The sequence below is a fragment of the Cucurbita moschata genome, unplaced genomic scaffold (assembly GCF_002738365.1).
Source record: "Cucurbita moschata cultivar Rifu unplaced genomic scaffold, Cmos_1.0 Cmo_Scf00014, whole genome shotgun sequence".
Lineage (NCBI taxonomy): Eukaryota > Viridiplantae > Streptophyta > Magnoliopsida > Cucurbitales > Cucurbitaceae > Cucurbita > Cucurbita moschata.
In genome coordinates this window covers 1,202,357-1,218,954 of record NW_019268530.1, presented here as the reverse complement: position 1 = coordinate 1,218,954, position 16,598 = coordinate 1,202,357, and the positions used below count along the sequence as shown (strand labels likewise).

The 16,598-nt window shown below is 36.5% G+C and overlaps 3 protein-coding genes across 3 annotated transcripts; 1 reads left to right on the top strand and 2 right to left on the bottom strand.

Moving 5' to 3' along the window:
* Positions 1–54: 54 nt before the first annotated feature.
* On the bottom strand, positions 55–3,801 carry LOC111452540 (eukaryotic initiation factor 4A-3-like). Its single transcript, XM_023093313.1, has 8 exons — positions 3,351–3,801; positions 2,821–3,061; positions 2,656–2,736; positions 1,938–2,045; positions 1,739–1,858; positions 1,415–1,582; positions 606–692; positions 55–434 (listed from the first exon to the last, which is right to left on the bottom strand). Exons 1-8 carry the CDS (start codon positions 3,662–3,664, stop codon positions 321–323), a joined length of 1,233 nt encoding a protein of 410 aa, XP_022949081.1. The 5' UTR covers positions 3,665–3,801; the 3' UTR covers positions 55–320.
* Positions 3,802–4,965: 1,164 nt separating this feature from the next.
* Positions 4,966–8,267, bottom strand: LOC111452108 (probable metal-nicotianamine transporter YSL7). The gene is made up of 6 exons (XM_023092651.1): positions 7,627–8,267; positions 7,214–7,377; positions 6,876–6,973; positions 6,645–6,779; positions 6,313–6,502; positions 4,966–6,224 (listed from the first exon to the last, which is right to left on the bottom strand). The coding sequence occupies exons 1-6, from the start codon at positions 8,003–8,005 to the stop codon at positions 5,133–5,135; spliced, it is 2,058 nt and encodes a 685-aa protein (XP_022948419.1). The 5' UTR covers positions 8,006–8,267; the 3' UTR covers positions 4,966–5,132.
* A 2,358-nt stretch (positions 8,268–10,625) lies between these two features.
* LOC111452355 (nucleolin 1-like) lies at positions 10,626–16,412 on the top strand. The gene is made up of 19 exons (XM_023093026.1): positions 10,626–10,817; positions 10,933–10,981; positions 11,138–11,310; positions 11,832–11,984; positions 12,150–12,293; positions 12,409–12,519; positions 12,595–12,735; positions 12,824–12,955; positions 13,063–13,158; positions 13,454–13,558; positions 13,929–13,976; positions 14,127–14,243; positions 14,537–14,605; positions 14,688–14,773; positions 14,981–15,098; positions 15,460–15,548; positions 15,634–15,730; positions 15,806–15,897; positions 15,981–16,412. The coding sequence occupies exons 1-19, from the start codon at positions 10,785–10,787 to the stop codon at positions 16,336–16,338; spliced, it is 2,211 nt and encodes a 736-aa protein (XP_022948794.1). The 5' UTR covers positions 10,626–10,784; the 3' UTR covers positions 16,339–16,412.
* Positions 16,413–16,598: the final 186 nt, after the last annotated feature.

Sequence of the window (16,598 nt, the reverse complement as noted above, 5' to 3'; positions counted from 1 at the left end):
TAAGTGAGCTCAAGAATATTGATGAAACTGATGAAACTGTACACATAGGAATCACAACACAACTAATCTCAAAATATATTATATATTTCAAGTCGATCAAAGATATAATCTGAGTTCCTTTCCCTTGAAAAAATGAAAAACAACCGCAGGGGTATTATACAACTTATGAACACTCCAAGCCACTCAGAAAAAGGTTGCTGTGAAAACTTCTTCCTACGCTAAATATCATCGATAAAGAGGCACTTAAAAGGACATAAAACCTCATGTGCGAGCATATTAACACAAATCTTCCACACAGCACACAATATTATCAAGCAGTGCTAAATCAAATCAGCAACGTTCATGGGCATCTCATCAATCTGGGTACTGTAGTACTGTTCAATGTCTCTCAGGATCTTGATGTCATCACTTTTCACGAAGTTAATAGCAACACCCTGCGTTATTAAGCCATAAATTCACATTAAAAGTTTTAGCAAAAATAACATGAACATTAAACGCCACTCAGAAGCAGAGACAGTTCTCCATTCGAGTTTAATCACACTCCATTATGTTCACTTTAAGTGCGTACTAGGAAATCAACTGAAATACAGAACAGAGTATCATACCTTGCGCCCAAACCGACCAGACCTTCCTATCCTGTGAATGTAAAGTTCTCGATTGTTTGGAAGGTCATAGTTTATCACTAGTGATACCTGATAGAAGTTGAAGCAAATAAACATAAGAGTTTCTAGATTTCACTGGATACTTGCCACAGTCAGATAAACGAATGAAAAATAAACACAAACATATTAATGATGTGTGGGAGTTAAAATAGTCGGACATTTATGGAGATTTGGGAGATCACCAATTCATTAACATAAAATAGGAAAACGTATATTTTTTGTCCTTGACAAATTCAATACCCAATCTCCTCTCTATATCTAATCATGCAGAGATATTTTTCTATTATGCTTCCTAGAGAATGGAAAAGAACTAACCAGTGATTCTCCAAGCATGGAGAAAGATCAACGTGGTCATTTTTCCACAAACTTTCTAAACCTTAGATTTTACACACTCATCATAACCTATAGCTGATGCATATAATCCACAAAATATCCAAGTAGTCAACTGAAACTAACTATATGTTCATTAACTACAAGACCATTGAACTGACGCATATGATCCACAAGATACCCAAAAATCATTATGTAGATATAATCTCTATTACACATACAATAATTTTACTGACATTATAGAGACAACTCAACTCAACATTAAAAGAAGTTAAAACATGGTGCAAATGTAGTACTTGATCAGATCATATAATCAGTTATCCATTCGAACTTGAACCATTACCAGGTTGAAATTTAGAGTTACTTTAACTTGTAAGGTGCATTGACAAAAAAATCAATAAAATAAAGAATCAACAACTTGCCTGCTGAACATCAAGTCCTCGGGCCCAAACATCAGTAGTGATTAGGACACGGGTAGTTCCCGATCGAAACTCCCCCATAATTGCATCTCTTTCCTTTTGAGGCATGTCTCCATGCATATGTGAAACTGTGAAGTTATTGCTGCGCATCTTCTCAGTCAGCCATTCAACCTGGAGGCAGAAGATCACGACATATTCAAAATCATGCAAAAAGGAAAACAGATACAAAAGGGCCAAAATTAGAACATTTCCTGTTTCAGATGAGTCTGACAAGATCTAGAGAAGATCATTTTAGGAAATCTAAAACAAAATTGTCGATCACATTACCTTACGCTTGGTGTTACAGAAAATTACGGCTTGGGTGATAGTCAAGGTGTCATAAAGATCACATAAGGTATCAAATTTCCACTCTTCCCTCTCAACTGCAACGAAGAATTGCTTAATACCCTGTCAAATTAAAAGTATGCATCAGGGTGACTTATATCCAAAAGGGATTTATTCGTCTAGAAATAAAAATATTACAAACCTCCAAAGTTAACTCATCACGCTTCACAAGGATCCTCACGGGATCTGTCATAAACTTATTCGTCATCTCCAGGATTTCATGAGGAAGAGTAGCAGAAATCAAGACAACCTACAATTAAAATTGAGGGGGGAAAATTCATTGGATTAACCAAAAGATCTGGTTATAGAGACAGGCAGAAAATAGAAAACTACATTAAAAAAAAAGGTGAAAGGCACTGGTTGCCCATAACCATACACATAAAGAGCGCATGAGGTTACACACAATAAAATTTATAAAAACCATATTTACAGGAACATGTTAGTAATATCACATCATTTACAAACTGGCACGTGAAGGAAACAAATTCAAGCAAAAATACAAATTAAAATACAGTTTGATGAGATCAAGTATCTGGCACTTCAAAGACTTCAGAGAAACTATAAAAACCCATTCAATTAAACAGTCCTGTTACTACTCGATAAAGCAGTCCTGATGAAACAATCCCGCTATTTCTTCCTTCACAAAATAATACATCGACTACATGCATTATTGCAGAAAAAATACTATTGAACATACAAAAGTTTCATCTTTCTGTGAAGAACACGTCGTTGAACATGTTAAAGTCGTGTTCAGCAACCAACTCAAGGACGGATCTGCACTTCATTTACGAATCCTCTTGGCCACTCATGGGCAAAATCATATACACACAACGTGGGGAAGGGAAGGAGAGAGAAAGAACCTGAAGCTCTGGTGGGAGATATCGATATACATCATAAATTTGGTCTTTAAACCCTCTGCTCAGCATCTCATCGGATTCATCCTGAAAGAGTAAATATTAGAAAATGAAATGAAAACGTAGAAAACTGGTAACAAGAAAAACAAATTGAAGGGCACCCAAACTTACCAGAACTAACAACTTAATGGCTCTGGTACGCAATGTTCTTCTCTTGATCATGTCACAGACTCTTCCAGGAGTTCCTGACACAACCTGAACTCCAAACTCGAGCTTTCTGATATCTTCACCCACACTTTTGCCTCCAATACATGCGTGTGCTTGTATATTGATGTAGTCGCCAATTGCCAATATAACCTTCTCTGTCTGAGTTGCCAATTCTCTCGTAGGGGACAAGATCAAGGCCTGCACCCTGATTGGAATTAAGATGCATAATTACCATATGAATTTGAAGTTTAAAAGATCGTATTACATTATTTGGCTTCCTTGCAAAATTTTCAAAATGTCAACTCGATGCCATAACAACTTCTTATGGAGAGAACCAACTGACATCCGAGCAATCTTTGTCTTTCAAGTTGGAATTTTTAGCCAAGTAACTAAACAACGACCATAGATTTTAAGCACGCAATAAACAAAATAGAGAGAAAGAAAGAGGGAGAGAAAAGTGGAACATTGAATATTCCATCGTAAACGGAACTCACTCTCTGCTGGAGGTATCAACCATCTGGCAAACGGTAAGGGCAATCATGGAGGTCTTGCCAGTTCCAGATTGGGCCTGAGCAATGACATCTCGACCATCGATAATAGGCCGCACGGCTCTTTGCTGAATGGCCGAGGGCTTTTCAAAACCATATGCATATATTCCACGGAGAAGATCATCCTTAATACCCATCTGATCGAAACTCAAGATCGGCTCAACCCCCTCCGTCGTCTCGAATTCCAACTTATCTTCCGGCGCGGTTATCGCACGCCGCCGATTCGGCGGCACAACGCTTGTTGTAGCTGCAGCCGCCATGTCCGTGGGCGTAGTTACCGAGATCTATGGAATCGACTTCCCGGAGAGATTTCTCGATAATTCCCGACGACGGTGAGGGAAAGAAATTGAGATGAAACGACAGATTAGGGCAGATGAACGATCAAGGAAGCGAGAGGAAAACGTTATTGTCTTGTGTACGGACTAATCCTATCCAATTTTCCACAGTGGGATCGAATCCTGACCGTCCATATAAACCCTAGAATCTACCGCTGTGATCCGCCGTTTGTTTCAAAACATTTGTAGAACGTGGTCCCACGTTCCCAAGTTTTTACGTACGGTAAATTATGGATGATTTTATCCGCAACTTTTTATTTAACTTTTTACCTCTTCATCCAACATATTTATTTTTTAACATTATTTGTTTTTTTTTTTCAAATGAGCCATAAATTTGAACAATTTCTTAAATAAAATATAAAATAATTATCTACTAAAACATATATAACTCAACACGCCACAACCATATAAAAAATTTTAATTCGATTTCCTTTTATTTCATTTTCTTTTATAAAAATAAATGTCAATTATTATTAAACATTATGAACTATTACATTCAAGGTTGTAATTAAAATATCGTGATAGTCGAATCATGGGAGTCAAATGTGCAAATTTGAACAAGCTCGAACACAAAGTAACAAGAGTCTGGGTCCAGGTTACGTGGTATTGATGCTACTGTAGTCCTTGTTATCCTCATATAACATTTACTGTACGAGATAACTAATATATTGGTCAATTAAATTATGTTCAAGTAAAATGTCTCAAGCATGTCTTGGACTGAGTGAGCTTTTCGATTGAAAAGCGACTAATTAGGTTAGTAGCCGCCTTGGAGTTGGGACAAGTGGGGTACCTGATAAATCAAATAAGCACATCGGACATAGTTGATAGACCAAATAAGTACGCAGTCATAGTTGATAGACCAAATAAGTACGCAGTCATAATTGATAGACCAAATAAGCACAGCACAGTAGTCATAGTCGATAGACCAAATAAGCACAGCACAGTAGTCATAGTCGATAGACCAAATAAGCACAGCAGTCATAGTCGAAGTCATAGTCGATAGACCAAATAAGCACAGCAGTCATAGTCGATAGACCAAATAAGCACAGCAACCATGGTCGATAGATCAAATAAGCACAACAACCATGGTCGATAGATCAAATAAGCACAACAACCATGGTCGATAGACCAAATAAGCACCTTACAAGATTTAATAAGGTAAGGTAACAATTTCAAATACAATTGGTTCACACTCAAATCTTAAAAGCTAATAAGACAAAAGCAAAAAGGAGAAACTATTTTGAGTTATAATATTATCGTTGATCACAATCGGAAGATAAGTCTTGATGAACCCAACATTTGTACATAGTATGATAGAACAAATTAAAACAAACTAAACTAAAACATCTGGTAGTAAATGCAGCAAGTTTAATATCCTAAAACTAATTGGGTATTAGGCTCCTAAGAAGGCATCAACCTTTGAATTGGTAGAGGAACTCAAGAACTTCATGCAAAGAGGAGCCTTAACACCGGCCAGGGCCAATATGGCTGCTGGAACACTCCATAATGATTCACCACAGATGAGACCCGAAGCCACGGCGGGCGCAAACTCACTGGCCTTGATCTTGTTCCTCCTCTGCCACAAGAAGAGGATCAGGCTCCCAACACACATGTCAATGGCAAAGTAAGCACCCAGGTAGAACGGAATTGCCATACACATTGGACTTGGGATGAAACGGTAGGCGCGGTATCTAGTGTCCAACTTTTGGAGAAATTCTCGAATGATGTTAATGACAATAGCAGCAACAAAGAAGCAAATGGCAAGGGTGAGGCAGTTTCGGGGGAGGGAAGAGACGCCCTCAACGCCAAGAAGCGCAATGCCACGGTACATTAGACCATAGGGTGCAGGGTAGGAGCCTTCGGGATCTCCAACGTTGTAAGCTTTGAAGAAGAACCAAAAGACGAGTGGTGACAAGAAGCAGCCCATGGCAGTACCACAAACTTGGCTGAAAAACATCGATCGGGGCGATGCGAGAGTCAAGTACCCGGTCTTGAAGTCTTGCATGAGATCAGAAGCAGTAGAAACAATGCTCATCATGACACCACAAGATGCAAGACCAGCAACAACACCTCCATTGTCAAGGCCAACCCAGGAACTGAAGATAATGATGGCAAATTTACCATAGTTTGATGCAAGAGACCAGTCAGTCAGCCCACAGCCATAGGCATTACAGAAGGCCAAGACAGGAGCAATTGCATATGCAACCAAAACGTGGTACCATTTCAACTGATGGAAGATCAAAGGAACTGCGATAATCGATACCACTGCAAGTATACCATAGCCGAGCATCGCTACCCAGTTCGGGATTTGGTCTTTCGTGAAGTGATCAATTCTTTGTTTAGCATCGTAGTCGGTAGCCTCCAAAGAAGAATCACCATGGTCATGGGAAAGTTTCTGCTGGGCTAAGCTGTAGAATGTTTGGAAGAGCATGAAGAATACATGGTAAAGACCATCCCCAAGCATCATAGCAATGGCAGTAAAAACCTGAGAAATATTAACAAGTACATTACATTACATCATTCACTTCAATGAGCAAGAAATGGAGGGGATGATTTAGAGGAGAGAGAGGTACCCTATAGCCTTGAATACCATGAAGGCTGGTTGCAGATAGAGAAGCGCTGTACCAGTCACCTTTCCTTGCCTCGATCAGGGGCCACATGACACCCCACGAGATGATGGCTCCAAGAAGTAGAGATATATTAACCATAAATGGACAGATCATTCCTACACCGACGTATGTAGACGAGAAATCAAAGTAGAACCTGTAACATTCAATCAATTTTAGTATAAATTTTACAGATTTGGTTGATTACAAGTCAAGAATGAAACAAGTTTTAGATTGCAAGTTCACCATCAATGAGACCTCAGAATGAAAGAAGCACTAATTTAGAACGATTCGGTTACCTTTTTTCGTAGGCTTGAAGGCCGAATGTGGGGAAGCTGGCGAATCCACAGCCATCAGCAGCAGCAAAGAACCATTGGAACAGTGCAAATGAAAAGCTGAAACAGAAGCTCTTGAAAAGGACTGCAACTTGTCTCCTGCAAATCCATAGCCATGTTAAGGAAGAAACAAGGCAAAATCCAACTTAAACTTGTAAGGAAGCGTAAAAACAGAGCCACAGAGCCAATACTTACTTTGCAAGCTTCGCTCCTTTAGGTGTGTGAAAGCTGTTGATTAGGTATGCAGTCGCAGTTCCACTTGGATAAGTCAATTTGTATTTTAGAATCATCATCTATTGGAAAAGAAACCAATTCATAGATCAAATTGAACAATGATAAATAATTCTTCACCATCAATCATCGAACAAGAACTCAAACCCAATTGAAAGCCCAACATTTCATCAAAGCAAGACCAGAACATGTGTGGATTATATCAAAGCAACAACCAAAATAGAACAAGAACAAATAGAATAAACAGATTAAAACCAGAGAATCGCATTTGACAAGGATTTAACATTGCTTGAACTACTAACCTTTCTAAGAGGCACTATAGAGAATAACCCAACAAAGCTAACAACGAAGAGAAAACCCATCATCCAACCCACAGAGAGTTTCTTGATGTTTATCGGAATGTTTCCCTCTTCCGCTTGAACAGCAATTTTGCCACTCATTCCTAGAAGATAACTAGCAGTTCCACCTGATTATCGAACATTGCAATTTCCAAACAGTTCAATAATCATAACGAACAGTGTAAATCGCAAGAAAAATGAGAAAATCAAAGAATCGTATAACTAGTTCTCAATGGACGATCCCTGACATTCATCTACGAGCCAGAATCGATCATCGATCATTCTAATTCAGATCCTATAGTTGTAAAACAAAAATCGCGACTGAAATTACAGAGGATCCATCGAAATCGAAGAAAAAGAAGAAGAAGAGCGCTTACTGCTAAACGCGATCCCAGAGGAGGCGACAACGCAGGTTTGAATCACGGTGTTCTCCTGTCGAGTGAATGGCTGTTTCATGAGACCAAACTGGCTGAGAATCGAAGTGTACCCCTTCAGAATCGCGAATCCGAGAAGTCCAGCAGCAACATTAAGGGATGGAATAACTCCAGTGGTAAGATTGAGTTTACAAACAATGAAGTTGAAGACGATGCTAAGAATAAAGCTCGTCACAATAGCCCTAACAGTGATCTGATTCTTCCATGACGGAACCTCCGTATTCCTGAAAGCATCTTCCACCATAACCCTCTCTCTTCCCTCGATCTCCGCAGTGTAATCGCTCTCATTTCCCGCCATCTGCTTGCTTGGATTCCTCTCCATTATCCGGCGAACTCACTTTCCTCCGATGCGGAGGAAGAATCGAAAAGAGAAATTTATAGTGAGGGAAATCGAAGTAGGCGATGAGGAACTGAAATCCAACGGGTAAGATGAAAACTGGAACAGATTCAAACCAGGCTGTGATTGAGATAAATTAGGAGATTCGAAACGAAATATAAGATGATGTGAGCAGATTCTTGTTTGGGCTTTGAAATTTATTTCTTTTTCAACACCGAAATTTAATTTAATTTCATAAAATTAAACTAAAATTCTGCATGAATTTGCATGGAGGGGGACTGTTCTTGCTGATGTGGATATCCGGAAGCGGTGGGAATTCTTCGGGGAAACTAACTCTCGCGGAAAATCTCGTCTCTTCAAAAACATATAATATAATTTTAAGACCCAATACCTAATCAACACGTGGCATTTGTCACAATAACAAATTAAATTATTTATCCAATTTTAAACCTATAGTATAGGAATAATTATCAGGCTCATAAAATTTTCATTTTTTTATTTTTATATATATATATATATATTTGTCAACCTGTTTTTTCTATTTATGGAGAAACTAACTTGGGAATCATTTCTGGTCAAATCCATATATGTTTTTTTTTTCAATAAATTATAATTACATATCCAAAAAAATTATAATTTCCTATTAAAAGAACTAAATTATCTTTAAAAGATATATATATTTGTTATTTCAAAATAATATAATATTATTCTCTGTATTTTATGAATATTTTAAAGTGGGCCGTGACTAAAATATTTATCTTAACTAATTTTTATAGGAAATATTTAAATATGGTAATTTTTGAAATAATATGAGTAATTTGCGAACCAATAACATGGTATAATTAATACTGAGTAATTGGTAAATAAATTAGTACAATCTAATTTAATTATCATATATATATATATATATATATATATATATATATATATATATATATATATTATTGACTAAAATATTAAATATTCTAATCTTCATAGAAATACGTAAAAATTAAGAAGGAATGGATATACAAAAAATAAAAAATAAAACAATTTGAACTTAATAGCCACGACTTCTTAATCGATTTCGTACCGTAGATGATGAAAAAGGTTATCGTCAATTTTTTTTTGCGTTTTCTTTTATTTATCAGTTAAATTCAACTTCAAAATTTAGGATGTTGATTTAACCGCCCTTATTACTTCACCATCATGGTCAGCTAGTTCATTCACTTGTTCCAATCAAAATAAATTAGACAAATTACAAATTTTGGAATAAATCATTTATGGATGAACCAGGAAGTGATTAGACAGTATATTCACTTTGTTCTAATCAATTTAAATGGGATAAATTGTCAACCCTATAGTTATGCATGAACCAATAAGCGACTATTTGAGTTGTGAGATGCATCAAAGCCGATCTATCTCTGGGTTTTGCATTTTTTTCGAAAATTCAATAATTTTTTGGAAGGCTAAAAAACAAATCAATGTGTTCATGTCGTCTGGGTTTTACATCTTACTACTGCTAAATTCAATTATTTCAATTTTTTTTTGTTTCCATTTTGCATCTTCGGCATAAATTCATTTATTTATTGGAAATCTAAAAAGCAAATCACATGTTCATATCATCCACAGATACTTGTTTAGAGTTAACTTGATATATGTTTTCATCGAGCTTTAAGAATATAGCAATTTGATTTTTTGAAAGACGAATTGAGTGTGATTGACATACACTCTCGCACTCGAGAGCATTAAGAAATTTGATTTAAGACATAAAATTAATTATGAAATATATTTTATATAGTTGTAATCGGTGAGATTTTTCCCTTATTTTTAAGAGTTGGTTAGCAGTATATTTTATATATTTTATTTTACTTTTGAGATTTGGGTTAGTAATATATTTTATCTCGTTAGTCAGTAGACTGTATGTTGTATTTTATTTAAAGGGTTTGAACATTAATGAACATCATACTTTCAATCATCGTACTTTGTTTGTCATTGTTAACATGATATCAGACCATTATTCTTAACAAACTCACCATGAAATCAGTAGGTAATCAAAGCTGAACAAGGGGTGCAGTCCAACTTAACAACGTAGTACAGGTAATTAAGTAAAAGCCTTGTTGGGTTCGAGATGGCAAAACTTTATAGATATCAAACGCAAAAGAAGCGAAAGTCACGTTGGTAAAAAATGTACGTAACTAAAATTTTAAAATCGTTTGTTTATGATTATTTCATTAATTGATTACAAACTCATAAATTTAAATAAAAAAATTATCTTTAAATTTGTAACACTGGTTTTTACATTCGAAGGTTATAAAAATTTACTTTTAAGCGTAAAAATTTATTTTTTATCTTAAGTTTCTTAAAACGAACTTTTACTTTTAACGGAATATAAAAAGAAATATCTGCCCGAAACGCGGTGGGGTCCACAAACCCACCAACGGACGATTTATGAATAATCGCCACAGTGATCCAATCAAAGAAAGAATTGAACGGTGCAGATTAAACGGGATTGGCGATTAATACAGCCGCGATTGACCGATTTATAGCTCACACGTACGAACCGACGAAACCCTAAAGCGCGCGCCGAATACAAAATCAGCGTCTTATAAATATAGAAGCAAAGACTCTGTTTAACACTTACCGCTCCTCCAAAACCCTAATATTTCTCTACGAACAGGGTTTTGCAGAGCCTCCATTGTTTTTCTTCTCCTCTTTTTCCTTTTTTCTTTACCAATTCTCCTGAGAACCCGTCTTGGGCTCTGCAATTTGGTTCATCTCTCAGATGGGGAAGTCGAGCAAGAAGTCTGCAACTAAAGTACGTGTGATTCTCAGAGACGTATTTTTTTATTTTTTTTTTCCCTATGAAAGTTTTGCTAGATTTGTAGATGGTTTTGTAATGGTGTTTTGGGTTTTCTGTTTAATTGTTCTAGGCCGAGTTAGCTCCGGCTGCAGTCCCGACCTCGAAACCTGCGAAGAAAGGTATCGTATGCATTATCGAGTTCAGCCGATTTGATTTTGATTTGTGTCATGTTGTTTGTTGTGGTGATCAATGAATTTTTTTCCTATTCTTTTTATTGTTCGTATTTGATTATTGAGAATGGTTGCTAAATTTTTGGTATGTTGATGTTCACGAAGGTAAGAGAGCGGCTGAAGAGGTTGTCGAGAAACAAGTAGTAACGAAGAAGCAGAAAAAGGACGAGGCTGTTGAACAGGCAGTTAAGAAACAAAAGATCGAATCAAAAACACAAAAGAAGAAGAAAGTAGAGACAAGTAGCTCTGAGGAAGATTCTTCTTCCGAAGAAGAGACTGTAAGCACCATCGTTATTATTGACTGGATTTTTTAATCTGCCTTTTCGCATGTTTTTTATCGCGTCTTTCCACGTTGGTAAGGAAATTTGTAGGCCTTTCAACGTAACTCGTAGTATTGCAGCATTTAAAAAACTATAGGAGTTCGGTTAGCCACAGCAATAAATTTAATAGTTCGGTTAGCTACGGCAATAAATTCTAATAATAGTTATGACACCAGCACGACAACATATTGAATTTACGTGTCTCAAATAGATATTTTTAATAAACTTTTCTTCTAGAATAAAGGGTCCTCAGAGATTTTTGTATGGGGATTTTAGAACACTGAGGATGGTTTCTATGTTCATGCATACTTCATATTTTTTTTGCTTGCATTGCTTCATTTGGTATATTTTGTAGCATTGGTTACGATGTAATTATATGTTTCTAGACAAGGTCAATATTCGTCGGTAGGGAGAGAAAATATTTGTATACTCTGTACAGTAATTACGTTTATTTATTATCTTACTCTTAACAACTCCAGGTACCTGCTCCTAAAGTTTCTCCTTCAAAGAAGCAACAATTGCCCCCTAAAAAAGCTAATGGTGCTGTTGCCCCTGTGAAGAAGAGCAAGCCTGCTAGTAGTAGCAGTAGCTCCGAGGAAGACTCCTCTGATTCTGACTCTGATTCTGATGAAGTGTGTAAACATACTCCCTTAAGCTTTCTAGCTTATTATAGATTTATATGTTTTGGTAGATTTGAGTATATGTATATATGTTATTTATCGAACAGTACGAGAAACTTTGATAGGTCCTTCATAAGTCTGTATAATTGATTTTTGTTTTAATCTCAATTGTTTCAGCTGCCCGCTTCTAAAGCTGCTGCAACATTGAAGAAGGGACCAAGTGCTGCAAAAAAGAGTTCTGTTGCCGTTCCTGCCAAAAAGAACAAGGATTCCAGTAGTTCAGAGGAAGAGTCTTCTGATGACGATTCTGATTCTGATGATGTGAGTATTCACTGAGAATTGTGCCACGGACATTTGCACATTCGTAATCAATTTATTCATCTATTCTCAAATGCTTGTCATTATTGTAATCAATTTAATGGAACTTGTATTCAAGGAACCAAAGGGAAAACCTACTGCTGCCAAAAAGAGTGTCCCTGCTGCTGTCCCCAAAGGGAAAGTGGAGTCGAGTAGCTCAGAATCAGATGACAGTTCTGATGAGGAAGATGTAAGTAGTTGATGTGAACATGTAGTAGTTGATTGTATGCTGATTTTTCTGATAAATTCTTGTATTTATTTCTAGGAAATTGCAAAGCCAGCTGTAGCTAAAACAAAAGGTTCGGAAGTTTCTGTTAAGAAAGGGGCTGCTGCTTTGTCTAAAAAGAAGGATAGTTCTGATTCCGAAAGTTCAGATGAGGATGATAGCTCTTCAGATGAAGAGCCTGTAAGTATTATTTATTTGGTATAAGGTGTTACTGTTTAGGATTTGGGAACTTTTTTTAGTTGAAGCTTTCCTTTTTTTAATAATCCAGAAAAATAAAGTATCCAAAAAAAGCAATGAACTGAAGAAACTGCCTTCAACTTCTGCTAAAAATGGCTCTTCTGCTTCTGCTAAAGATGAATCGAGTGATGAGTCTGATTCAAGTTCAGATTCTGATGAAGATGTAAGGATTGAAATTTTCTAGTTTGTCTCTTGTCTTGAATTTTCAAGAACCAGTAGTGAGCTGCTTCTGGATGAGTTGTTTCTGAGTCTTTGATTTTCCTTGCATAGGTTCCTGCAGCAAAAGCTGTTTCCAAGGCACCTGCCAGTGTTAAAAAGAACGAGTCTAGTGACAGTTCAGAAGAAAGTGATTCTGACGAGGATGTGGTATAATATTACATTTTACTTATCCTTGGTATTTGATTGACATCTGCCTCTTGTGCCATCTTTTGTCGATTGTAGTAATTGTGCTTGAATGTCAGAGATCAATAAAATCAGACTTAACAATTTAGTTGTCTCCTACATATATAAAGGAGCTTAGTAATTGCTTGAGTTCATTATCATTAATTTGGGTTGGTTAGTTTGAATAGTGCTACGTTTCTCCATATTAAATATGTAACAAAGGACGTGGGGGAATATGTTCATTGGTCAATGTACTAAACTATGTTGAACTCTGTATCAGGCTGCAAAAAAGCCTGCTGCTGCTCCTGCTAAATCCCAGCCGGTTAAGAAAGTAGAAGAGAGTTCAGATAGTAGTTCTGAAGATGAGGATGACGACGATGAGGATGTGAGTTCTTCCTGTGAACCATTAATTAACGTTTAAGTTCATGCATCTGGTGGTTGGGTGTTGTATATGTCAGTTTTAGTTTTATTTCTATGATTTGCTATAATGTCATGGATATTCATTATTATTATTTTTAAACAAAGAGTAGTAGGCATTATTACGGTGGCAGTCAGTTAGTTTTGATATTGATCATCCTGTTCTTGCTTTTCAAGTTTTTTTTTGATGTTTTTTTTTTATAAAAATCTTTATGCTATTCTATACTGTTTCATATTTAATGCCTCTTTAAAAAACAATTTTCAAACTTTGAGTTGGTTGACTTAAAAAGATGTTATTCAACATGTTATTAAATACCTTATCTAAAATGTCTTTGCAGACTCCAAAGAAAGCTGCTGTTCCTTCTGAGAAAAAAGATTCCAAATCGGTATTCTTTAAAGTTTTGATATTTTTTTCTCTATAATTCCTCCAATGGGTTGTGAAAAATGAATCTAATACATTTTTTGTCCACGTAATTAATCTAGTGCTATATAGTGATAAACTACCTGAATTGTCTTAATTCATTATCCTTTTACAGAAAACACAAGAAAAGATGGATGTGGACAGTGATGAGAGCGAGGATGAAGAAGACAGCGATGACAGTTCCAGTGAAAGTGATGAAGAGGAGGAAAAACCACAAAAGAAGAAGAAAGTGGTTAGTTTTTTGGTGCTATTGTTTTTACTTTGTCATGTGTTTGGTTATAAACCTCTTATGTAAAGATTTATCTGCATTAGCTCGTTAGGTTTTATAGTAATTGTGAAAGAGCTTTGACCATCTGCTCCAGTAACTTATGATTTGCGTTTTTCCAGTACCATGAAAGATATGTGCTTGTTGATGGCTCATTTTTTTTTAATGATATTAAAAAATATAATAATGTCACTTTGATTATATTTTATATCTTTACCTAGTAATGGGATTAATCTGTGTCAATTCTTTTGGGGTATTAGGATAATGATGTTGAAATGGTGGATGCTGTATCACCAAAAACAGCCACCAAGCAAGCGAAGAATGAAGCAGTAAATTACCTTTATTCCGTCATCTGTTTTATATAGTCTAGTATCATATATTCAACGACTAATTCTTATTATTTTCATGCAGCCTAAAACTCCTACTAAAGATCAGAGTGGTGAATCAAAGACGCTGTTTGTTGGAAACTTGTCCTTCCAAGTTGAACAGGCTGATGTGTATGTTAAAGTTGCATTTTCTGTTGTTATTTTGATTATAGTTGTTTTACTCCCCGACATAATTTATCTATATTTGAGGCCTTCGCATGTGATGGTGAACATAGGATACTGGGTTCTTTTGTTTTAATGGTTCTCTTCCAATTTTCCCTTTTTGGCCATTGAATTATACTCCTGTATTTTTTAAACTGAATTATTAAAACTTTGCAGGGAAAACTTCTTCAAAGATGTTGGAAAGCCTATTGATGTCCGTTTTGCTTCTGACCACGATGGGAGGTTCAAGGGCTTTGGCCATGTGGAGTTTGAGACAGCTGATATTGCTAAAAAAGTAAGAACCAGTTCCATTATTTTGGTGTTCACTGGTTTATATCTGTATTGGAGGTGTTTATGTTTTTTTTTTTTTGATTTAATCTAGAAGAAAAACTCACAGATATTCTCTGTATTCATCATTTTGCATTGTACGCCTTATCTATAAATACTTGAAACTTTGTTTTACAATCCTATTTACTTGCACCGTATATTTCTTCATGCATAAAAAGTCCATTTTGCATGGTACAACATATTTTTAGTTAGATTGGTAGCATTTGAGCTAACAAGAACGTCCATTCAGCCATTCTTGATCTTGTTGTTTGATATTTCTGTGATTGCTACTACGTTTGCATTGATGTATTCAATAATTTTCACTTCAGGCTCTTGAATTGAATGGTGAGCTCCTGTTAAATCGTGAAGTAAAACTTGACTTGGCTCGAGAAAGAGGTGCATATACCCCATATGACAGGTAAAGATCCTCTTTAGTTAGAATATCTCTCTTCCCTTTTTAGCCCCCCATTTCTTTTCCCTAATTGTTGATATGATATGTGCAGCAAAGACAGAAACAACTCATTCCAGAAAGGAGGAAGGGGTGGTCCAAGCCATACAATTTTTGTTCGTGGTTTTGATCGATCACTAGGCGAGGACGAGGTAACAAATAATATTATCTTATCTGTGATTTTGTAGCCATGTTACAGTAGTGTTCTGAAATCGTTTTTGTTACAGATTAGAAGTGCCCTACAAGATCATTTTAGTAGTTGTGGAGACGTTACCAGGGTATCCATTCCAAAGGACTACGAGACTGGCAACATCAAAGGGTTTGTATTCTCTACTTCATTTGTGTTTTCCTTCTCCAATCTATCAATTCTGATGTTTTGGCTTTGTCAATTTGTTTTTCCAGAATGGCTTACATGGACTTCAAAGATTCAGATAGTTTCAACAAAGCCCTCGAACTCAATGGCAGCGAACTCAGCGGCGAGTACCTAACAGTGGACGAAGCCAAGCCTCGTGGTGACAGCCGTGATGGTGGTGGTAGTGCAAGAGGAGGATGGAGTGGTGGAAGAAGTGGAGGAGGAAGAAGTGGTGGAAGGAGTGGAGGATGGAGTGGTGGTGATGGCAGAGGAGGAGGAGGACGATTCGGAGGCAGAGGAGGACGAGGCGGCGATCGCGGCGGGAGAGGCGGTAGAGGAGGACGAGGAGGTTTCAACAAACCTAGCATAGTTGCATCAGGAAAGAAAACTACATTCGGTGATGATTGATGACTGAAAGAGAAGAGAAGAGAAGAGAAGAGGAGAGCAAATGGTAGGGAAAAACAAAGTTTTGGCAGGTGAAGGTGAAGAAGAAGAAGAAGAAGAAGAAGAAGAAGAAGAAAGACAGACATGTTTAAGTAATAGTGTGTGTGTTAGTTAGCACAGCCAGTAGCCGCCGACTGTTCTTGCTTCCTTTATTATTTTTATTCCTTTTTTTTTTTTTTTTTTTTTTTTTTTTTTTTTTTTTTTTTTTTTTTTTTTTTTTTTTT